A 24,780-nucleotide genomic window follows, 5' to 3' on the forward strand; every position below is an offset into this window, starting at 1 on the left:
CAGTCACCAGTGCCAGCTCTGCTCTAAACTGCAGCCCAGGGAACAAGCAGGGGCAGAACGGCTGTGGGTCCTGCTGCGCAGAGCTCTGCACCCCTCCACAGAACTCTGCACCCCGCCAGGGAACTCGGCACCATGCCCCAGGGAGCCCCGCACCCCGTTCCGGGGAGTTCCGCACCCCGTCTCGGGAGATGGGCGCCCCGCCCCGGGGAGCTCCGCGCCCCGTCCCAGGAGATGATGGGCACCCCGCCCCGGGGAGCTCCACACCCCGCTCCTGAGGCAGCGCTTCTCCCCCCGCCCCGCCGCTTACCGCCCAGAGGCCGCCCGTTCCCATGGCGACGCGCTCCTGGCGCTCCCTCGCTACCGGGCCCAGGTACGGGACTGCGCTTGCGGGTCCGCCGGGTACCGCGGCTGCAGCGCTGAGAGTGGGGCGGCCAGGACGGGACCCCGGGGGCCGGGATCCCACGCGGGGGGGGGCCAGCCCGGGCCAGTCGCCCGGGGACGGGACACGCACGGGGCGGGAGCGGGCCCGCCAGGGGGCGCGCTCCGCCGGCAGGCCTCCGCCCCCGACGCTCCCTCCGCCGGGCGCCGCGCGCGGCGCGTCACTCCCTGCGCCCGACGGTGCGGTCGGCCTTCCCGGCGCGGCGGCCCATTGCGCGCAGGATGGGCCGCGGGCGTCCGGGCGCCCCGCGCGCCGCCGCCGTGAGTGACCCTCGGCCGGGCGCCGCCGCCCCTCGGCGCAGCCGTGGCCCCGGCGCGGGTGGCGGGGCCCGGACTGGCTTCGGGGGACGAGGGGAGGCAAACGCGGGCGCGGGGGGGGGAGGGGAGGCTGGGACGTGAACAGGGTTCGGCGGCGCCGGGCGTAACTGCCCCCCTTGGCGCTGCCTCGCCCCGCCGTCACGCCCCGCTAGGCCCGGCCGCTTTCCGGCCCGCGGCGTCGGACGGAAGCGCCGGCGCCGCGGACCTTAAACGTGTCCTTGTCCCGGCAGGTCCAGGGCACCGGCGGCAGCAGCGCCGTCAGCAAGTGCTCGGCGGCGGCGCGGGGCTACGTACAGGACCGGTTCCTGCAGCTCCTGGTGGGGCGGCGGCGGCGGCGAGCCCCGCTTGTGCACCGGTGAGGAGCGGGCGCTGCGCGGGGCCCTCGGCTTCTGTGGCTGCCGAGCCCCGGCGCCGGCGGGTCGGCGTGGGGCTCGCTGCCTCCCGCCTCTCGGGGTGTGGAAGGGCCCTAGTGATTCCCCGGGCCCCTTGAGTTGTCACTGTTGTTTAAGGCACAGCTTTTTAAAATGCATTTTAAGGGAGGTACGCATGGTGACTGGAGTGGCAACTTGCAGAGCGCTGTCTCTTGGGAAGGTAACCTTTTTAGACTGTTAGTGTAATTTTTTTTTACATGGTTTGTGGGCAAAAATCGAAAGCTTTGTCCTGAGTGAAATGTGTGGCTGTACTGGTTCCTAACTCCTGTACTCAATGCTGCTGAAAACTGCTTTCGGGAAGATTGGAAAACTAATGTACTAAAAATGTTAGCATGTCAATGGTTTTCTCATTAATTCTCAAGAACATTACAATTTCAGTAAGGTATTTGGTGGCTCAGGGAAACAGTATTATCTTTTGAATTGGTGGTGACTGACTAGCAGGTCTTCTCTGGAGCTTTGCAGGACACAAGCACGAATGTTTTAATGTGCATGTGTAGAGGGTTCTACACTTAACATGGTAGTGGAGTTTACAAGTAATACAAGGCTAATAGTTTAATGCAGTCAAAGTGTCTGTGAGTTGCTAAAGGAATTTCATTCAGGGATGGTGTGGTTTAACCCCAGCCAGCAACTAACCACCATGCAGCCACTTGCTTGCTCCTCCCCCCTCCCAGTGCGATGGGGAGGAGAATAGGAAAAAAAAAAAAAGTAAAACTTGTGGGTTGAGATAGAACAGTTTAATAACAAAAGTAAAATAAAATGCAATACTAACAATAATAATAAAAAATATAATAATAATAACAAAAAGGAATAAAATAAAAACCAACGAGAAAAGACAAGTGGTGCACAGTGCGATTGCTCACCACCCACTGACTGATGTCCGAGCAGCAGTCTGCCCTTCCTGGCCAACTCCCCCAAGTTAATACACTGAGCATGACATTCTGTGGTTTGGAATATCCCTTCAGCTCTTTCAGGTCAGCTGTCCTGGCCATGCTCCCTCCCAGCTTCTTGTATACCTGCTTGCTGGCAGAGCAGGGGAAACTGAAAAATCCTTAACTTAGGATAAGCGCTACTTAGCAACAACTAAAACATCAGTGTGTTATCAACATTATTCTCACACTAAATCCAAAACACACAGTACTGGCTACTAAGAAGAAAATTGCCTCTATCCCAGCCAAAACCAGGACAAGGGGCGGGGGGGGGGGGGAAGTGGTATTCAAGCAGAAGCTTGCAGGCCTATGAAAACAAGTGTTGCTCATCAGGTCAGGAAGCTGAGCCTGTGTTGACTTGTCACATGGCATTGGCATGCCAAACTAAATTCATAGAAAGAGTTATGTATTGCAGTTGTCAACACTGTCATGACGAATTTTGGGACGTCTTAGAGTATCTAGTGAAGTCTTTAGTCCCTGCGAGGCGTGGGGATGACAACTGGCTTGCTAAAGGGGGTGATAGGAACTGGTAAGCCTGGTGGGGACATGATGAAACACAATAAAAGAGAATGCCAAGGAAAAAGAGACGCCAGTCCCTACCAGACTAGGCAAACAGTAATCACTTTCCAGGAGTTAGACTTCCATGCATTCAGAAAACAGAGAATGAAATTCCTTTCCTGACTTTGCTTCTCTTCCCTTTTTTGTTCACCTCTCGCTGCATTTGCACACAGTGTCATTCATTTTGTTATACCCAATAGCCTCTTGTAAGTAAAGGAATTAATTTCATATTGTTATGGCATCTGATTTGGGGCAGGAACTCTGGTATTGGCCACCCACATTGCAGGGGAGCATCCTAACTGTCTGAATTCGTACTTTTTCATCCAGTGAGTATTTATTTATGTAAAACAGAACAGGTCCAGCTAGGATATCTACACGTTTTCTCTGGGTTATCCATAATCTTGTTGGTTAATACACTTACTGAATACAGGAGATCTGTATTTATTAACAAGCTTTAGATACGACAAATCATCAGATGTTTCCCAGTGCAGGTCTATAAATGTGGGGTAGAAGCTGAGAGAGAAAAAATCAGTTTTTTTGAAATGGAGGATGCCAGTGCTGGAGAAATAGGGTTCCTGGACAGTGATTACAACTGAATTTCATTCCACAGGGGTTATTACATCCGCGCCCGTGCTGTAGATCACTGCATTCAAGACTTCCTGCTGAAGACCCAAAGCTACCCTAGGACACAGGTGCATTTTCTTTGTCTGGGAGTACTAGCAATTTCCACTGTATATGTGAAAAGTCTTTTTGGCATCTTGGCACTGCAGTAGCTTATTAGTGCATCTGTTGTGATCCTTTCCTAGAAGAGGATCTTTTTTGAAGAGCACGGAGAATCTGACTGGCACTGCTGAGTCTGTCCATTTGTCCCTTTGACAGAAGTATCTGGGAGGGGGCAATAACTACACAAAATTCTTCTACCTCTTGCAGGAGATTGTCTGATTTTGTCACTCTGCAGATGATGTGATTGAATATTTTTCACACCTAGATGCTCAGGATGCTGCTAGAGTTGAGTATAACTTTTTCTGATACTTTCTCTGCAGATCCTGTCTTTAGGTGCTGGCTTTGACTCCTTATACTTCCGTTTGAAGGACATAGGTCTTCTGCATCACACTGTGGTATATGAGGTGGATTTCCCAAGTGTGGCATGCCAGAAAGCTACTCTGATCAAAAGAAAGAAAGAGTTGTCAGCACTGGTGGGAGATACTGGAGGGGAAGAATTAGGTACGATATTTATGGAAGGTTTTCTAGTTACTAAATGTTTAGAAGAAGCAAACATAGCTTCATCCTTTAAAAAGTGAGATACGATGGTAGAGGAACTACGAAGTTGTAGATGAAAAGCATGTTCATTTTCTGAAAAATTTTGGGACAAATAAATCATTCATAAGCATTGGGAGATAATAAGATGATGTATAGCTGCCAGAATGGATTTGTCAGGAGCGTATTATATCAAACCAAGTTCAGTTTCTTTCTGTAACAATTTCTGAGGTACCGTGTCCAGCTTTGGGCTCACTAGTACAAAGACAGTGGCGAACTGCAGCATGTCCAGTGAGAGGTCACACAAATTATAAAGTGGTAGAGCACGTGACATAGGAGGGGAGGCTGAGAGAACTGGGTTTGTTCTCCCTTAAGAAGAGGAGGTTGGGAGGGAGGGAGGTAAGTCTTACTGCAGTCTTTAACTACCTAATGGGAGAGTATAGAAAGGATGGAGCCAGACTTTTCTTGGAGGCATGAAGCAAACAGTCAAGGGGCAATGGTTGCACATTGCAACAAAGGAAATTCCAGTTACGTATAATGATTTTTTATTTTTTTTTTCTGCCATGTGAGTAGTTAGAAATGGGAACAGGTTGCCCAGAAAGGTGGTAGAATCTCCACCCTTGGAGATAGTTAGAGCTTGACTGGACAAAGCCTTGAGCAACCTGATACAGGTAACTGTTGTGAGCAAGGAGTTGGACCAGATGACCTTAAAGGCCCCTTTCAACCTAAATTATACTGTGATTTATGGGGTTTATGGGTAGGAGAGAAGCTATGATTCTTAGGTGTCTTGACTGTAACAAAACATTAGTCGTTATGTTACCTGAATTTTTTTTCCATCCAAGGCAGGAAAAAATGAGCCTTATAAAACTACTGTAGAATTTAAGCAGAGCTGAAAGGATTATTATGCTAGCTAAGTACTAAGGGGCAGTTCAGTGGCAAAATGGAGGAATGTAAAGTATGGGATTCACTAGAGGTTTCTCCTGATTTCCTTCAAGGTTTCCGTTAATATTTTAGATGATACGCTGTAGAAGGTGAAAATGTAATAAACCAGCAAGAAATAGGGAAAGTTGCAATATGGTGGATGAGAGTAGGATTTTGACAAAGTGCATGAATGGTCTGGAAAATGTGGAATGAAATACAATAGAGACATAGATATGTAAGCTGCTACATTTAGACTGTAATAATCAATTTAAATACAGATGGAGGACAGCTACAGAGGTAGGTGCAGAGCACAAGTCCTTGGCTCCTGTGAGCAGTTGAACAAGTCTTAGTAGCTCTTCCATGAGCTTGTTCAGTTTCCTTTTCAATCCATTCATGTTTTTAGTATTGGCAGCATCCCGTGGCAAAGAATTCTGTCCATACCAATAATCTTCAAGTACTTAAATTAAAAGGTGGGCGGGTTGTCAGAAGAGTTGGGAATACCCTGTTCTCTGTGTCCAGAGGGCAGGAAGTGATGGATAGACAAGTTAGTTGTTAGAAGAAATTAACAGGGAACCCTGGGACGGGCTTCTGAAGAAGGCCATTTTGCCTCTGGTAATGGATGCCTTTGAGAACAGTATAGATTAACAGTTCTCAGGACAGGTCTAATTCTTGGATTGTACTGGTACAGAGTAGCTGGTTTCTAAATGTACTTTACAATTAGCTTTGTCTATGTTTGGTTTTGGCTGAAACAGGTCAACAAGCTATAGCTTATGATGCTCTTACGGAGTATGGAGGTATGTCATGGTAATGCTTGCAAATCATAAATTGGACCTTATTTCCTGAGAACAGTGATCTGTGAGATTAGTCCTGGTGTTTGCAGACAGCTAGCATGTGTTGGTTCAGGATTCAATGCTGTTTTACAGAAATGACATGTATTTAAAAAACAAACAAACAGACCCCCAAAATCTCAAGAATGGTTTTATGGTTGTGAGGCAAACCATTCAAATTCTGTCAAAGCAATGGTACTTTCTGAGCCTAAACTGAGAGGTCTATAAAAGACAGCCTTTAAGATTTGATTCTGAATTACAGTAGTTCTATAAAAATGTTGTTAAAGTAAATATGATAAAGTTTTGTTGTTATAGTAAATGTGATAATTCTATGAGAAATCTGTAGGTGAAATTTGCATTAGGAATAATGGACTTTTAGGTCTGCATTTAACGGATCGCTTCTTGACACTGTCCCTTTATGATTCATTTAGTGATGGGGATTTTGTTGTACATGGCCCAAAGAAATTGACTTGATGGGCACAGCCTTGTGAGCAATTGCCTGTGGGGTTGATTTTCCTACTTGTCCCTTTTGGTCTCAGTATTGCATCAGTGCTATAGTGAGATTGTATCATTTTTGTCTCCCAGGAGTCATTGCCTTTTCTGGAGAGGATTATAAATTATTGGGAGTGGATTTATCAGAGCTGTCTGAGCTGGAGAGAGCCCTCGAGGAAGCAGGACTGGACAATGGAATGCCCACCCTCTTCATAGCAGAGGTGGTGCTCACCTACATGGAAAATAGCAGGTCAGTTGCGTTATCCTGTTAGCTAGGTGGTAAAATGAAACGAACAAGCTTCTCTGTATGTACATCACCTGGGGCTGGAAGACCTGCTGTCTTATAAGTAAAGCCTCAGGAATTCTGTGGAAGTCCCAAACAACTCCTTACATCGTAGTTGTGATGGGGTAATTGATGTCCACATTACATCCTAAAAGGGAGGGAAAAAAGAAGAAAAGCCTCGAACAAGTGATTTTGAGTTTCTTCTTCTCATCCCCTGAATTCTCTGCACAGGTGGGGAGGAGATGTTCGTAAGTCCCCAGCACAGGATTCTCTTTTGTCTGTTACCTCTGTCAGGATGCCTTAATAGCATGCTTTGTGGTGTTGCAGGAAGATGTATAGCATCTGCCAGATGATAGTTGGGCCCTCAGTTATTTAATTTCTTATGCACAATCTGCCTGACAGGTCAGATGCCTTGATTCAATGGGCAGCAGACCATTTCTCTCAGGCGTGCTTTCTGCTGTATGAGCAGATGCACCCAGAGGACCCCTTTGGACATGTCATGCAGCAGCATTTTAGCCAGCTGAACTCGGTACTTCATTCTTTGGCACAGTACCCTGATTGTGAGGCACAGCAGAGGCGCTTTTTTGAAAAGGTAAGTACCTGCAGCTCTAGGGCACACATGAAGCATGATTTATCTGGGAAAGATTGTAACATTAAATAATTTCAGAAGTCATCAGCTGTGTCAGTTACGGGTTGAAGCAAACAGGGCCAAGGCTGAGACACTGCCTTCTCTAGTAGCATGACTAGTCATTTGAAGGTCATTCCAACCAACTTGCAGCTTACTTTCTGGTATGGGATTAAGGCAAGGTGGGTTCCTGTGAGACTTTAGATATAATAAATTAAGTTCTTAAGAGCTTTACAGGTAAGAGATTTATCTTCACCAGATTCTGGTCTGCTGTTGTTCCAGCTAGACAGTCTTAAAGGCTCCTGCAGGTGTTTATTTCAGGGTCTTTGTTTTCTTCTGCGAAGTGATCCTCTATCCTTCCAGAGGTAATAATTTTGAGTGATTTCTGGTTTAGGGCTGGACTGAGTGCAGTGTCATGGATATGAATGAGTTTTTCACCTGTTGTACTCCAGAAGATGAGCAGCAAAGAGTGCAGGCTCTGGAGCCTTTTGATGAATATGAGGTAACCCTCCTTTATTCTGAACACCAGTGACCTAGCTTTGATGTGGTAAGGTGTCTGCAATTTCTTATGATCACAGTTCTGTACAAGAGCTTCTGAGGTATAGGTGTTCATGTAGTCAGAAAGGATCTTGAATCAGATTTAGTTAATACAGAGCCTGCAGGAAGCTCAATGTGAAGCTGGGGCGAGTAGCATTGGAAGAAGACTCTCATTGGTGCTAGAAAAGCTTTGTGTTCCTTCCTTGGTGAGTGGTCTCTCAAGGAGACAGTCTTAGCATAGCAAACTAGCTGGTGGTATAAAAGATGTTGTAGATGCTAAAAGTTTGCATGGGTTCAAGAGGCAATTATTTTAATGAACGAGAAATCCATTGAGGATTACTGAATACGTAAAAGTACGCCTGATGTGAGGTTCCTGACTGCAAATGGATGGGACCATTCCTGGGGGAAGTAGATTGCACTTGTACTGCTGTCTTGTATTTCCGTAGGCTATTACTGTTTGTCATTGCTGGATACAGATTACTACGTTCAGGTATTTTTTGTCTGACTTTGTACAGGTATTCCTATATTAATGATTGAAATTTAACTATGACTGTTCTTTGCCATTTTAATGTTAACTGCTGGCAAAGTTTGTGACTATTTGAAGTCTAGAAGAGAAGGTAAGTCAAAGATACTGAGTAACTTTGAGATAAATATCCTGTAGGATATTTACTACAAGTTTCCCTTTTGATTTTGTGGTTCTCTGTTTATAATTCTCTCTAGAAATCTTAACAGCCTACAGTATGAAAACAATTTAATGTGCTTGCATTTATTTCGCCAACATGCAGGATCTGCTCTGCTTCATGAATGCAAAAGGGATGACTGAAAGATGCTGGCAGATTTGCAAAGTGGTGTAGAAATGTGTACAAGAATTATTGTAGATCAAGGCAATTGCTCATACAGTGAGAAAGGACTTTTTATAATTTTCCTTGTAGAGGAGGTTAACATGTACACCAGTCCAAGCTGAAAAAATGTGCATAGGAGTAAGATATGTGATTACAGAGAGGTCTACAATTAGCCCTTGAGATAAAGTAAGTTCAAGGTCTTGCTGGAAACAAGCTTGATCAAATTAGATAAGAAATGTAAAATACACACTTAGTGCTGAGGGCGACTAATTTTTAGAATAATTAGCCTAGGGAAAAATAGTGGATTCTTCCATTTTTGGTATTTACATTAATTTTTGGCTATCACTTTTCAAAAGATGCTTTTTACTTCTGGTAGAATTTGGGTCAATGATGCCAATATTGTGGTTTCTTGCACCCTTTAAATTCATGGTTATACCTTCCAGTCACGTAGTTGGCTGAATATATCCTCATGCAATGTATAATTAAGCTGTGGAACTCCTTGCCGTGTTAGAGGTGATAGGAGTTTATGTGAGTTCAAAGACCAACTGGATGGGTTCACGGATGAGAAATCCGTCAAGGATTGTTCAATATAAAGACACAGCTTCTTGCTTAGAAAATCCCTGAGCTGTAAATTTTTGAAGGTTGGAGTGAGGAGAGTATTTATATACTTGCTCTTTCTCAGATTCAACTTTAGTCTTCTGATTTTGGCCACTGTTAGAAACAGTGCTAGGCTAGGTTGGTCTTTGATTTGATCACCCTGGCCATTCTGAGATCCTTACTACTGCTTGCTCTGAGATTTTGAGGGGGATTGTTTTTTTTTGTTGTTTGTTTGTTTGTTTGTTTGTTTTTCTCTGGGCTTGCTACAGGAATGGCATCTGAAATGTTCTCATTACTTTGTCTTGACTGCATCAAAGGGGATGGAACCTTCCTGGACTCCGTTGTTATCCAATATGAGAGGTACATACTGACTAGTTTTCGTAGTATTCTTTTATGTCATGCAGGCTTCTCTGAGAGGTTTTAGGAGACAATAAAACTCTGGAAGGAACAGATGGGATGCTGCCATGCGGGTAGCTTTCTCCATCCTTCTAACAATGGTGCTGCTGTCCATAGGGAGGCCAGGGCAATGTCCTGACTCTGGTGGTTCTGATCAGTTTAATTCTTTCAGTTTATTGAACCTTCCAGTCTGAACAGCTCTTCCTTCTGTTTATACGTAGGGCCCTCCAGTGCATGGCTGCAATGCCAGTCTGCTCTGTTCCTCCTCCTATTTTTGGGATCCCACAGACTCTCCCTTTTCAACTTATTCCCACTTGCCTCCATACATGACTCTCTGAGCCATTCTATCCTTCCAGCTCCCAAAAGGTTGTTATGTTTTACTTACTGCACTATCAAAGTATTGTCCAGCAGAGCACTCAGGAGCATGTCACAGTTTCTGTTCTGTTATCCCCTGTGGGTGGAATTGTACGTGTAGTATTTCTGTTTCTGAAATGCTATTAAATCTGTATGTTGCTTTTATCAGCTGGGAGAAAAGTGGTACCTCTGGGGAAAAGCCAAGACCAAGACTGTGTTTCCATGATAAAAAGGACTTGGCAGCAGTAGCAGTCCAAGAAATTCCTGCTTTTAGCTGCTTGCTTCCTTTTTCAGGGTGGAAAACAGAAGGTTATTTTTAACCTGTTTCACATCACTAGTCTTGTTCACAGTATAGCACCACAAGTAGTTCTGTCTGCAACTTTCAGTTGAAATCTGTGTTTTAGGGAGCAGGAAAAGCAGCCACAAAAGGATAAGGCATGATGGCATTCCTTAAGCCAACAAGGCTACTGAATCCATTGTGTTGTGTCTTGGTTAGGTGTGAAAACATGTAGTGAAACCGAAGCTAAGTGAATGTGGGTGTGGTTAAATATACTGTGTGATTGTCACTGGTCCTTATGTTAAAACCTGAAAGTCTCCTAAATGCATAGGACCTATCCTTACGTTAAAAAAAATAATTTGACATTTGCTTAACTGACATTAACACAGTGAAGACACTTCATTCATTAGAGACAGGAATAGGGTCTTTCTGCTGCTGTCTCTGTTGTATTCAAAACTGATAGCAAGAGCCTTCAAAATCTGGTAAATTATCCATGCTTAGATATTTTTTACTGGTAATGGCAAAAGGTGCATCTCAAATACCAGTATGTGCCCCCAACTATCCTCTCAAATAGGTTTGGGTCCCTGTTCAAGACAGTGCAAGTACTAAATTTTCCAAACAGAGCATGATTTAAGTATATTTTCCAAAATGAAAAAAAACCTCAGTCTTAAAAAGATCCATCTGTAGAAAGAGATTTAAGTCCAAGCAGATGAAATCTTTTACTTCATCAAACAACAGAAAGTAGTGTCTTGTACTAAACAACATTCAGGCCATTTTTCTGGGTATGGCATACAAAAAAAGAGACTGAGTGCTGCTTCTCCTCCACCTTATCATCTCTTATAACACAAGAATAAGGCACTTGATTGAAACGAAGAAGATGCAAATTCAAAACTGATTAAAAGAAAACAATTTGTAAAATGCAGAGGTGAGCTAGAGTCCTGTGTTGAAAGCTTGTTTCATACTAAGGGATATAGTATTTAGAGAGAAGATATTTACATAGCTGAAAATATTCTCTTGTAGTATGACCATTGGAATTAACAGAGATTATACTTCATGCTTTAGAACTTTATTTCAATGCTTTTGTGAAGGTAGGATCAAATTCTAGCAAGAAACTTTGAAATCCAGCTTCCAGGTGTTTGTCCTTTTTCTGCTGTTCTTTGCTAGTTAAGTAGCCAAATACTGTCTTCATCAGAAAGGTACTCCTTTTGAAGGTATTGCAGTAATTTCTATCTTGCTACAGCAGTTTAGGACACTGCAGTCTTTTAGCCAGTCTTACCTCCACCCCATTAAAGCAGTCTCAGAACTGTCAGGAGCTGAGGGACCAGTAAGCAGAAGTTGAAAGTTGGCACAGTGGTAGTTTAAACAATTACAGCTTGATTTTGAGGGCATGTCAGATTGTCTGTGTGCTCTGTCAACTTGCTTCACAATTTTGTCTTCTTGAAAAGCTGAACAGACTTGCTTGATCTCGCATTTAAAATGTAGTCCTTGGTTCTTCCTTGTGCGTAAGTTCTTTGTTTCTCTTTGGCTTACAGTTCCTCATCGTGATGAGACTGTCAGGATGGCTGGGAGTATCACTGCAGCAGTGTGTGCAATGCACTCTGAAATTTCTGGCCTGAGACGTTACGGTCACCACTCTGTTCTTATAAAACCCAATGTGATTCTCACCACTGGAGGCTTTGGGGAGGAGGATGGACAGCACTGCCGTATGAGAAATTTTCATGTGCTAATTAAGCATGCAGGCTACTGGAAAGCTGGCTGTGTGAAAAAGGAAAATCCTGATAAAAGATGGGGTGAGTTCCCATCCTGATGGCAAGTGCAAGGAAGACATTTTTGTGCTAAGAACAAAATGATATCTAGTGGAAAAGCGATGTCACAGTGCAATTATGCTGGCAGTCAAAGAGATCTGAACGTTCTGAATGCTAAGTGCCGGGTCCTGCACTTGGATCACAACAACCCCATGCAATGCTACAGGCTTGGGGAAGAGCTGCTGGAATGCTGCCTGGCAGAAAAGGACCTGGCAGTGTTGGTCGATGAGTGCCCAGTTGCCCAGGTGGCCAAGGCGGCCAATAGCATCCTGGCTTGTGTCAGAAATGGTGTGGCCAGCAGTACTATGGCAGCGATCATCTGCCTGTACTTGGCACTGGTGAGGCCGCACCTCAAATACTGTGTTCAGTTTTCGGCCCCTCGCTCCAAGAAAGATATTGAGGTGCTGGACTGCATCTAAAGAAGAGCAACAAAGCTGGTGAAGGGTCTAGAGAACAAGTCATATGAGGAACGGCTGAGGGAACTGGGTTTGTTTAGCTTGGAGAAGAGGAGGCTGAGGGGAGACCTCATCGCTCTCTACAACTGCCTGAAAGTAGTTTGTAGCGAGGTGGGTGTCGATCCCTGTTCCCAAGTAAGAAGTGATAGGACAAGAGTAAACGGCCTCAAGTTGTACCAGGGGAGGTTTAGATTGGATATTAGGAGAAATTTCTTCACTGAAAGGGCCATCAAGCATTGGAATGGGCTGCCCAGGGAAGTGGTTGAGTCACCATCACTGGAGGTATTTAAAAGACACATAGATGTGGCACTTAGGGGCGTGGTTTAGTGGTGGACTTGGCAGCGTTAGGTTAACGGTTGGACACGGTGATCTTAAGGGTCTTTTCCAACCTAAATGATTCTATGGTTCTATAAATTTTGTGGGAGAAAGATTTGTGTGAACTGTGATTTTTTTTGAATCTCCACAGCTGAGCGGTTGTACCATACTGTGTCATGTCTCTCGAACAGCCTGGCCCTGGTGGTAGGAGGACGAACATCCCCATCAAGTGCAGGCTTGGGAATGTTGTGGCTAAAGTTCCCTGAAACCTGTAATGCGTCAGACCCAGATGACATTACAGTGGAGCTTGTAAGTCTGCAGCCTGCTGCTGAACCAGCTGCTTTGCGTTGGAGACACAGTACAACTGAAGTAATATTCAAAGGTAAAAAGCCTAGAAAGAGTGGAAATGGCTGTATGTATGCGGAAGTATACAAATTTCAGAATATATGGGGCAGTCCTGTCCATACAATGAGGTCTAAAAGGCAAGCTGTCATGATATTGCCTTAACTTTTTATGTAGTACAGGCTATACAGTTAATGTTGGTGCGTAGTGTTCCTTTGGCTGAAACAATAGCTTTTTTGCTGAACATTTTGGAAAGAATATGATCTTGATAGATTCATCAGGACTTAGAGAATCCAATTACATTTAATAAAAAATTTTGTTCAGTGGTGATTTGTTTTTGCGGGCTTAAAGACTTAAGGCTTAAACTTCATTTGAATATATTTTCCTTATATCTACCCAGTTCTTGTTGTGCCTTTTTTGTTTGTCAAGTCTGAAAGTGTTTGTGAGAGGCTTTACTAAATCTGACAAAAGGGAGAGACTGGACAGTCTCAGCTGAGTTTCCTGAACTGAGCAACTGAATTGGTTGATCCAACAACTGAGCAGGATTTCAATCATCTATGCCATTAATACATGGTTGACTTGTACCTTGTGATAATTACTTCTATTACAGATGAGCTGCAATCTTGTTAGTTTTCTAGATGCAGGGCAGAAATCAAAAAGTATGTATGATTGTATAGTGCTGAAAAAAGCTCATAATGTATTTTTCAAAGTGCTACAATATATACTTGTAACTGCAGTTTCACAAACACACCTACCCACAGATGAAAAAGACTCATTTCAGCTGTTCCTGTTTAAGGTGCAGGATGTGGCCAGACAGGCATACTGACCAGCAACCTGTTTACGTATGATTAGCCCTTTTTATCTTTTTATCCTTCTGTCTTCCTGTGTTTGTACCTCCCCAAATCACCTAAACCCATGCCTTTTCCTGCCTCTTGTTCCCCTCCTGAGCATCCCATATTAAGTCTTATGCAAACCCCCAATGCTTCTCCTCAGCATCTTATAATGTGTCCCATACCCCTAGGCAGTACCCCCTCAAAAGTGCTCCAGAGAGTTGGTCCTGTTCACTCATTTTGATGGGTTTCACAGCTGGACAATGGGGCTGATAGTTCTCCTGGGACAGCCCTGGGAGGAGCCAGAACAGATGGTCTGCTTCTATAAGCGTGTAATTGGGGTTCTCTTGCCTGCACAACTGCTGCTGCCTCTCTGTGCTCCCCATGTGCATGAGGAAATGAGCATTTTATGGCTTGATTGCTCTCTTGAGATGGGTCTGGAAATAGCTGAGGCAGGATGTTATTTGGGTTTCCCCACCTTGTTTTGCCTCTATGGTCCTCTGTGGGTGTGCAGGTGAGCTTTTTAGCACATAACGTAGGACTGCTAGTCAGTAAGGCTTTGTAATGATGAACAGATGCTTAAAAGAAAAGCAAAACAAATGTTAAGAATTCTTAGCGCTATGAATTACTACTAAAAGAACAAAACCCAGAATGGTGAATACCGTTCTGCCATTATGTAAATCATAGAATCATAGAATGGGTTGGGTTGGAAGGGACCTATAAAGATCATCTAGTTCCAACCCCCCGCTGCTCTGGGCAGGGTCATCTTCAATTAGATCAGGTTGCTCAAAGCCCCATCCAACCTGACCTTGAACACTTCCAGGGATGGGACATCCACAGTTCCTCGGGGCAACCTGCTCCAGTGTCTCACCACCCTTATAGTAAAGAATTTATTCCTTATATCTAATCTAAATCAACCCTCTTTTAGTTTAAAGCCAGTACCCCTTGTCCTGTCACTACAGGCCCTGTAGTCTCTCTCAGTCTTTCTTATAAGCCCCCTCCAAGTATTGAAAGGCTGCAGTAAGGTCTCCCCAAAGCCTTCTCTTCTCTTCTCCAGGCTGAACAATTCCAACTCTTTCAGACTTTCCTCATAGGAGAGGTGTTCCAGCCCTCTGACCATTTTCATGGCCCTCCTCTGGACCCGCTCTAACACGTCCATGTCTGTCTTGTGCTGGGGACCCCAAAGCTGGTTGCATTGCTCCAGGTGGGGTCTCATGAGAGCAGAGCAGAGGGGAAGAATCACCTCCCTTGACCTACTGCCCATGCTTGTTTTGATGCAGCCCAGGATGCGATTGGCTTTCTGGGCTGCAGGTGCACATTGCCAGCTCATATCTAAGTTTTCATCCACCAGTACCCCCAAGTCCTCCTCTGCAGGGCTGCTCTCAATCCCTTCATCCTCAGTCTGTATTGATGCTAGGTATTGCCCTGACCCAGGTGCAGGACATTGTGCTTGGCCTTGTTGAACTTCATGAGGTTCGTATTGGCCCACTTCTCAAGCCTACCAGTAGAAAAGAAATTAAAAGAGGCTTTGAGATCTCTTCTTGAAACTTGAAATATGGTATTTCTTAAACCACATAATACCCAGTGTTAAGTAGAATTGAAACCTAGGGAAATAATCTCTTGTGGAAGACCGATTCTTTGAGATCATTTATGGCTAAAGTTATTCATGATTGATCACACCAGAAAGAAGTTTCAGAACTTCCTCTCTGAAGTGTAACATTTTAATTCTGGAGCATTCTGGAGCAGGATCCCTAGCTCTTAATCCAGGAGAAGTGCCTCAGAAGAAATGTTACTCTTCTAGTAGCAATTGACAAATATTCAGTAGTTCTGAATAGGTCTAGAATCAAGCCTTGCAGTGGCACGCTGAAGGTTTGTCTAGTAAAAGATATTGACTGTAAGGGGCAAAAACTTCAGCGGTTGTTAGCAAGTCAGTGGTGGGACTTGGTGGAATCCCAAGCGTGAAAGCTGTCATTTCTTTAAGCTGTTTAATTCTCCGCTAGGTGGCAGGGAGCTATTGAAGGGGAACACCAGGGGAGTTGTTAAGTAGTTGTTAGTGTAGTCTGAAGCATACTTTGAATTTGTGAAGCAGTGTTTAATTAACACCATAACGTAGTTTAGAGTTCAGCCTTCCAGTCAATATTTTACATCAAGGAAGCAAATGCTAAATGGGAAAATAAAATGTTATAAATAATACATTGGGTTTTGTTTTTGTCAGACTGTATCATATCATCTTATTTTTCCCCTGATTTTGCTTTGTAGCTGAAGTAAGTGACCAACACTTGTCTTATCTGCACAGTCCATTATGAAGAAGTGAGCTGACAGGGCACAGTGCAGTTAACACACATCCTTGACATCTATCCAAAGTACTTTTGTACCTTCTTTTTGAGGCTTCTCCAGATTAACTCCTACACACTTAAATTATCATTATCTCTGTTTTGTGTGAACAAACACACGTTCTTGCTATTTTATGAGGATTTATCTGTTTTCTTGGGATAAATGTCATTGTGTTGCTATGATTTATGTACTTAGGGTTTTATAGTTTTGTTAGTTCTGCAGGTGTAATATTTCCATTGCCTGAATTTTCATTCCTTAAGTCTATCAGGTATATTAAAAGCCATGTTTTCTCCTTTTGGTTTTGGGACTACAGTGTGTGATTTCCATTCAGACCTTAACATTCAGAAACTATGTAATGTAGTGGATGATGGCTGTCTTTTGAATGACCGCAAATGTGAAGAATGCAGCTTTTTAGTAAAACTATTTAGTCTTTCATGTGTCTTATAAAAGATCTAGATACAAGAGTAATTCCTGTATCTATGAAACAATTTCTTGCATTTATTGCTAAAGTAGGGAAATGTTCATTGGGTTGCAGGATGTCTTAATATAAATAGTGTAGAAAACTTCTGCCTGACTGCCTTAATTTCTATCTTTGGTCAGCTTCCCTTCTATGCAAATGGAAATTTTTGCTTTTGTGACATACCAAATTCTAACTTATCTTTTCTCCTGGTTGTCTTTTTCTGTAGGCGAGAAGTACCTTTTTCTGTATGGTGGCCGCTCTGCAATGGAGCCTGTGCTAGGGGATTGGTATTTCCTGCACGCTCAGGAACTTTCCTGCACTGTGGTAAGAACTTAGGGAGGCCCTGGGGAGTAGAAATTGCCTTCACTTCACAGATGCATGCTGCTGTATTGGAAGCCCAACTAAATCACAGTGTTATTACCATATTGAAGTGGATGGCATTGGTAGTACTGTCACACTTCACGGTGATTAGAGTTAGAGCTAACTTCTAAACACCTTGCTATTTAGTGGAATACAGTCTTCACAGAATAGTTGAGGTTGGAAGGGACATCTGAAGATCATCTGGTCCAGCACCCTTGCTTAAAGCAGGTCTAACTAGAACAGGTTGCTCAGGGTATTGTCCAGTTGGGTTTTGATTATCTCCAAAGATAACAGACTCCGCAACCTCTTTGGGCAGCCTATTCCAGTGCTTGACCTCATAGGAAAATGTGAGGGGTTTTTTATATTTAAGTGGGTTTTTCTGTATTTCAGTTTGTGCCCATTGCCTCTGGCCCTGTTGCTGGATGCTACTGAGAACGTTCTGTCTCTGTCTTCTTTCCTGTCTCCCATTAGGCGTTTATACACATTGATAAGATTTCCCTGTCAGCGTTCTCAGTCACCGAGGCAAGCAGCTCCGGTGCCAGCACGATCTGCAGTGGCCACTGTAGCGCGATGTGCAGGGATGTTTCCTGAACTGGGGAAACCTCAGGGGAGCACAGAGATGGGGCCAGGAGCAACCATGGCCAAGCATCCCCCGCCATCTCTAAAAGAAAACCCTAAGGAATGCTAGTGACCAGGGCAGGCAGACAGGGCATGGTGTGTCAGCCAGGGCTTGGCGCAGCAGTTTGCATGGCAGGGTGCTGTAACTTTGCTGGCTCGGGCAGGGAGCGGTGGCCTCTACCCAGCAGGAGGCTGTGTCCGCGGCTGATGCAGCTTCCCAGGCAGAGCTCCCATGGGAACATGCTGCTACCCAGGTGTCAGGGTGCAGGGTGTGTACTACTCCTACATCAGTACTGGACGGCAGTAGTGGGCACACCTGTGAGAGGTGCATCCAGGTAGAGGAACTCCCCCGCTTTGTGGAGGAGCTCTGGGAAGAGGAGAACAGGTTGAGTAGTATCAGGGAGTCTGAGAAGGAGATTGTCTACTGGAACCGCACCCTACCTTGCCTGGGACAGACCTGTCAGGCAGACAGGACACATGATATGGAAGATTCCCTGTCCTCTCTCCATGTGGCAGAATGTGGTGATTTAAGGGATAGAGGAGAATGGTGACAAGTTCCTGCCTGGTGCGCCAGGCACATCTCCTCCGTGACTACCTCACCTTTCCAGGTGTCCTTGTACAATAGGTATGAGGCTCTGAACGTGGAATGAAACAATGATGAGGATGATGGCTCGTCTAGGTTGGAGGTGTCGCCAAGGTTAAGTCAGCCTACACCCTGCATCAAAACCATTCCATTAAGAAAAAAAGACGCGTCATTGTTACAGGAGACTCTCTTCTGAGGGGAACAGAAGGCCCAATATGCTGACCAGACCCACTTCTTAGGGAAGTCTGTGATCACCATGGGGCCTGGGTCAAAGATGTTACAAGAAAACTTCCTACACTGGTACGGCCCTTGGGTTGTTAGCCATTATTGCTTTTTCATGTAGGCAGCAATGAAATTGCAGTAAGAAGTCCAGTGGCGATCAAAAGACACTTCAGGGCCTTGGGACGACTGGTTAAGGGTTCAGGAGCACAAGTAGTGTTTTCCTCTATCCTTCCAGTTGCAGGGAATGATGTTGGAAGAAACAGGTAGACCCAGTTGATCAATACCAGGCTCCGTGACTGGTGTCACTGGCAGAATTTTGGGTTTTTTGATCACAGGTCAGTCTGCATGACACCAGGCCTGCTGGCGACAGATGGGTGCACCTTTCTCAAAGGGAGGAAAGGGTCTTTGCACAGGAGTCAGCAGGGCTCGTCAAAAGAGCTTTAAACTAGATTTGAAGGGGGAAAGTGATAAAACCAGGCTCATTAGTGATTAGCCACAGGATGGCATGCCAATGTTTGAGGGATGGTGTGCTAGCAAGGTCCTTCAGTCTGCTCCATGATGTGCTGAGTACACTGGACCAAATGTGAAATGTCTCTATACTAATGCACACAGCATGAGGAATAAACAAGAGGGGCTAGAAGCTTTGGCCCAGTCCCAGAGCCATGACATCATTGGCATAAGAGAAACCTGGTGGGATGAGTCCTGTGACTGGTGTGCTGTAATGGACAGTTATAGGCTCTTCAGGAGGGATAGGCAGGGCATGCAAGGCAGGGGGGGGTGGTGCTGTATACAAGGGAGGGGTGGGATTGTATGGCACTTGCAGTTGGCATCGACATGGTTGAGAGCCTCTGGGTAAGGATTAAGGGGAAAGCAAATAAAGCAGATGTTGTTGTGGGAGTCTACTATCGACCACCCAGCCAGGACAGCAACACCGATGAATTATTCTATAAGGAATTGAGAGATAACCTCTAGATCAGCTGCCCTTTTCCTTATGGGTGATTTTAACTTCCCAGATGTCAACTGGGTACATCATACAGCAGACACAAACAGGTCCAGGAAATTTCTGAAGCGCGTTGAAGATAACTTCTTGGTGCAGGTGCTAAAGGAGCCAACTAGGAAAGGTGCCCTCCTAGATTTGTTGCGTGTAGACAGCAAAGGACTCACGGGCAAAGTGGTGACTGGTGGCTGTCTTGGTCACAGTGACCATGAAGTAGTTGAGTTTCAAATTCTTGGCGGTAGGAGAAGAACTGCCAGCAAAACTTCGATGCTGGATATGGGGACGTCAGGCTGCTGAAGGAACTAGTTAGTAAGGTCCCCTGGGATTCTGCTTTTGAAGGCATTGAGGTCCATGAACGCTGGTTACTTTTTAAGAGCACAGGAGTAGGCAATTCCCAAGTGTCAGAAGTCAAGCAAGTGGGGCAGAAGGCCAGCTTGGCTGAGCAGGGATCTTCTTCTAGAACTTAGGTGGAAAAGGAAAGTGTATGGACATTGGAAGCAAGGACAAGTGACATGGGAGGACTACAGGGATGCTGTTTGCCACTGTAGGGAGAAAATTCCTGTGGCCAAAGCTTCATTAGAGTTCAAGCTGGCCAGTACTGTGAAGGACAACAAAAAGGGCTTTTTAAAATATATTAACAGCAGAAGGACAATTGGAGATAACATTGGTCTGTTACTTGACGAGGTCAGTCACCTCACAAATAGGGACATAGAAGAAGTGGAGACTTCAATGCCTTCTTCACCTCTAATATGGATGGTGGGCTCTGGGACCCCCGGAACCCACTGTTGGAAGACTGTGACTGGGGGAATGATAAACTCCCAGCTGACTCTGAACTTGTTCGAGACTTGCTGCTCCAGCTGGATGCACATAAATCTATGGGGCCTGATGGGATTCATACCAAAGTACTGAAAGAGCTGGGCGATGTTATTACAGGAACTCTTTCCATTATTTTTCAATGATCTTCAGGGTCTGGAGAGGTCCCAGTTGACTGGAAGCTGGCAAATGTCCTAATTTTCAGGAAGGATAAGAAGGAAGAGCCTGGTAATTACAGGCCTGTCAGTCTCACTTTGGTGCCTGGTAAAATTATGGAGAAGGTTATTCTGGGAGTTACTGAAAAACACTTGAGAGACAACACAGTCATTCGTCATACCTAGCCTCATGAGGGGAGAGTCCTGCTTTAATTTAATTTCCTTTTATGACAAGGTCACCTGTCTAGTTCACCAAGGGAAGCCAGTAGATGTGCTTTTGTTTTTTTTTTTTATTTTATTTTAGCAAAGCTTTTGATGCTGTCTCTCACAGTATCCTTCTGGACAAAATGTCCAGCATACAGCTAGACAAGTCCATAATATGATGGATGAACAATTGGCTGACAAGCCAGGCTCTAAAAGTTACAGTAGATGGGGTTACACCAGGCTGGCAGCCAGTCACCAGTGGGATTCTGCAGGGCTCAATTATAGGGCCAGTGCTTTTTAATGTTTTTACAGATGATCTGGATGCAGGAATTGAATGTACATTAAGTTTGCTGATGATAGTAAACTAGGAGGAGCTGTGGACTCCCTCAAGGGTAGAGAGGCCTTACAGAGAGATCTGGATCAATGGGCCAAGGCCAACTGTATGAGGTTCAACAAGGCCAAGTGCCGCGTCCTGCGCTTGGGTCACAGCGACCCCGGGCAACGCTATGGACTTGGGGAAGAGTGGCTGGAAGGCTGCCTGACAGAAAAAGACCTCAGGGTGGTGGTTGACAGCCGGCTGAGTATGAGCCAGCGGTGTGCCCAGGTGGCCAAGAAGACTAACGGCATCCTGGCCTGTATCAGAAGTAGTGTGGCCAGCAGGAGCAGGGAAGTGATTGTTCTCCTGTATTCGGCACTGGTGAGGCCGCACCTCGAGTCCTGTGTTCAGTGTTGGGCCCCTCACTACAGGAAAGGCATCAAGGTGCTGGAGCGTGTCCAGAGAAGGGCAATCAAGTTGGTGAGGGGCCTGGAGCACAAGTCTTATGAGGAGCAGCTGAGGGAACTGGGGTTGTTTAGCCTGGAGAAAAGGAGGCTGAGGGGAGACCTTATTGCTCTCTACAACTGCCTGAAAGGAGGTTGTAGTGGGGTGGGTGCTGGTCTCTTCTGTCAGGTGGCTGGAGATAGGACGAGAGGAAATGGACTCAAGTTGCGGCAGGGGAGGTTTAGATTGGATATTAGGAAAAATTTCTTTACTGAAAGGGTTGTCAGGCATTGGAACAGGCTGCCCAGGGAAGTGGTGGTGTCACCATCCCCTGGAGGTATTCAGAAAGCATGTAGACAAGGCACTTCAGGACATGGTTAAGTGGGCATGGTTGACGGTTGGACTTGATGATCTTAAAGGTCTCTTCCAACCTAAATGATACTGTGATTCTAGATAGCTGGGCAGTTACCAAGCATATGGAATTTAACAAGAGCAAGTGCCAGATTCTGTACCTAGGACAGAGTAATCCTGGTTATACATACAAATTGGGGGAAAAGAGGCTGGAGAGCAGCCCTAGACTGCCTAAAGAGGTGAGAAATTCTTGTCACTGCAGACTTTCGAAACTATTAAATAACAATCCCTCTAGATGATAATAGATGAATTTGCTTTAGGAGAAAGGGATGGACCAGATGGCCTCCAAAATTTTCTCCACAGATTGTTTGCTATGATACTCCATTAAACCCCTCATCTTACATTTTTTCCTTTAGTGCAAGCACTAAAGCTTTCCTTTCTGCATATTAGTACTGCAGTTCAGCATTTTATCTTGCTCTGTGGTTTGAACCACCAATCACCTGCTTTACTGATCACTGCATTAGTCTATGTGTTTGTACACTTGTGGTTCTCAGGTGCATGTCTTGAACAGAAAGCAGCATGCAAGAATGCAAATACAGTAACCTCTAATAAATGTGCAGAAATAAAACCCTCTAAAGACTGAATGATATTAAATATGCTGAGGGCCAGAGAAGTATTGGAGATGGTGTAAATGGAAACACTTCTGCTTAGCTGTCCCTAGAGGAACATGTGTAGGTTGGGGTTTTTTGATTGTTGCCTATCATGTTTACTCTGTTCCCCTCCAGCAACTGTTCCTATCCTGTGGCAGGAAAGAATATTACATCCCACAGGACATGCAACAGAAGAGATCTTTTAAGAGCCTGGACATGAAGAAGACACTTAGCTTGGCAAACTTCAGCCTTGGACTTGTGTTTTTCTAGATTCCTGTCGAGGGTCCAGTACCAGAAAGCCGTCACTCTCACAGCGCATGTAGCTGGAAAGGAGGAGTGCTAGTTGCAGGAGGTCTGGGAGCAGCTGAGCAGCCCTTAGGTTCAGTTTTCTTTCTGAGGGAGCTTGAACATGGCTTTCAGTGGCAGACAGTAGAGACTCACCCTCCTCTCATCCCAAGGTAAGTAGACAGCATTCAGCAGTGAATCCGTGGCCTGTCTCTACCTACCTCTGTTACTAATGGAGTTCAATTTCATTTTGAACTCACAGGTATTCACATACTGCACATGTTCATGATGGAAAACTTCTGCTTGTTGGTGGCGTGTGGTTTCACTCATCCTCTGTGCCAGGCATCACTGTCATTGACTTAATGACTGGTCTCTGCTTGGACTATACGATTAATGTGGTAAGTACTGAAATTTTTCTTTCAAGGTAAACAGTGTTGTGTGAAGGAACATGGTAACTTTAGGGCTATTACCTGAAGTGGAGTAGGGAATGCAAAGTAGGCAAATTTGTAAGTGGAATAAACATTCCCTGTTCAAGGTAGAATCTAATTTTGAAGTGCTTTTGCCAGCCCAGAGATCATAATAATGTTAAGAGAGGGAGAGTCCGAGTGTGCAGAAGACTGTAGGGCATGGAGCTCCTCTATTCCAGACAGGGTGAGCAGAACTGAGATGGGCACAAGCATAGTAATTTCAGGATGTCTGTGGAAGAAGAGAACAGATCAAACCAGAGCCTCAGTTAGTCTTTATGGAGGTATAATTTAATTAAAAACTTCATGGTGGAAATTGCTGCATGCTATAGCTGCTGCCTGAAGTACAATAAGAAAACAGCATGGAAATACTGGAAACTCCACTTAAACATAAGAAAACTTTTTACTGTAAGGGTGATTGAACACTGAACAGGTTGCTCAGAGAGGCTGTGGTGTCTCCATCATTGGAGATATTAAAAACCGGACTAGGCGAGGTACTGAGCAACCTGCTGTAGTTGAGCCTGCTTTGAACAGGGGTGGCTGGACTAGGTGATACTTCCCTTCCAACCTCAACTATTCTGTGATTCTGTTTTATGATTCAGTGAAGAACAATCATACAGGTGATGTCAGGATAGCAGGATTTTGGCATACTCTGGGCAAAACTTAGTCTAAATCTGTGAGTAGCCCTCATCTGTGATAATATTGCTTGGAGTACAAGAAAAACATGGACCTGTTGGAGTGGGTCCAGAGGAGGGCCACAAAAATGATCAGAGGCTTGGAACACCTGTCCTGTGAGGACAGGCTGAGAGAGAGTTGGGGTTGTTCAGCCTGGAGAAGAGAAGGCTCCGGGCAGAACTTATTGCAGCCTTTCAATAGATTTTTTAGTAGGGCCTGTAGTGACAGGACAAGGGATAATGGTTTTAAACTACAAGAGGGGAGATTCAGACCAGATGTAAGGAAGAAATTTGTTATGCTGAGGGTGGTGAAACACTGGCACAGGTTGCCCAGAGAGGTGGTTGGTGCCCCATCCCTGGACACATTCAAGGTCAGGTTGGACGGAGCTCTGAGCAACCTGATCTAGTTGTCTCTGTCCCATGTCCCATCTAGAAGATGCCCCTGCTCATTGCAGGGGGGTTGGACTAGATGACCTTTAAAGGTCCCTTCCAACCCAAACCATTCTATGATTCTATGAGAAAGCTTCTGTTGCTTGACAAGTTTTTATTTATCTTTTATGTAAAGAAACAAATTTCTTTAGATACCTGTACCTATGGATCCTGTTCTTGGTGAAACTGGAATTCGTGACTGGTCTGTTGTTTATAATGGGTAGCATGCATGCATCTGGCTGACCTTGCAGCATTTTCCTGAGGGCATAAAGCATGAAGTATGTTTAAGTGTAGTTTAGTTTTTTCTTACTCTCTACAGCAGAAGTTTTAAGTGGCCTAGGGTTCTTTAGATAAAATAGGCTACTTTTGTTGGATAGCAGTGAGGACGGGTATGGTGATAATAAAGTTGAAGTTCTATCTAAAAGAATAGAACTTTCCATTCAATGCAGATGGATTGGTAGCTGCCTTTGTTTATGGGCTGTTTGCTTTGACTTAGGTGAAACTCTGTAGGCTCTTGAACCTACCAGTACTGTGCTAAAGTATTGATAGTACTGTACAGTGTATGTGGATTGGTCCCAAGTTTTGAAAGACTGGA

General features: G+C 44.9%; 1 protein-coding gene across 3 annotated transcripts in view; it reads left to right on the forward strand.

Moving 5' to 3' along the window:
* Window positions 1–591: 591 nt before the first annotated feature.
* LCMT2 (leucine carboxyl methyltransferase 2) overlaps window positions 592–24,780 on the forward strand; it is a 33,498-nt gene continuing 9,309 nt past the window's right edge. For 2 of the 3 annotated variants that reach the window (XR_007508837.1, XM_049823178.1), the window contains exons 1-13: window positions 592–699; window positions 987–1,111; window positions 3,282–3,363; window positions 3,715–3,895; window positions 6,262–6,418; window positions 6,854–7,043; window positions 7,471–7,578; window positions 9,322–9,412; window positions 11,612–11,869; window positions 12,806–13,036; window positions 16,847–16,944; window positions 22,604–22,791; window positions 22,881–23,016. Coding sequence is in view for 1 of the 3 variants with exons in the window: in XM_049823178.1 (XP_049679135.1) it covers window positions 661–699; window positions 987–1,111; window positions 3,282–3,363; window positions 3,715–3,895; window positions 6,262–6,418; window positions 6,854–7,043; window positions 7,471–7,578; window positions 9,322–9,412; window positions 11,612–11,869; window positions 12,806–13,036; window positions 16,847–16,944; window positions 22,604–22,791; window positions 22,881–23,016 (1,884 nt within the window). In the remaining 2 variants the exon portion in view is untranslated. The remainder of the gene's footprint in view (window positions 700–986; window positions 1,112–3,281; window positions 3,364–3,714; window positions 3,896–6,261; window positions 6,419–6,853; window positions 7,044–7,470; window positions 7,579–9,321; window positions 9,413–11,611; window positions 11,870–12,805; window positions 13,037–16,846; window positions 16,945–22,603; window positions 22,792–22,880; window positions 23,017–24,780) is intronic. The other variant, XR_007508838.1, reaches the window with a different exon arrangement.

The sequence above is a fragment of the Accipiter gentilis genome, chromosome 19 (assembly GCF_929443795.1).
Source record: "Accipiter gentilis chromosome 19, bAccGen1.1, whole genome shotgun sequence".
Lineage (NCBI taxonomy): Eukaryota > Metazoa > Chordata > Aves > Accipitriformes > Accipitridae > Astur > Astur gentilis.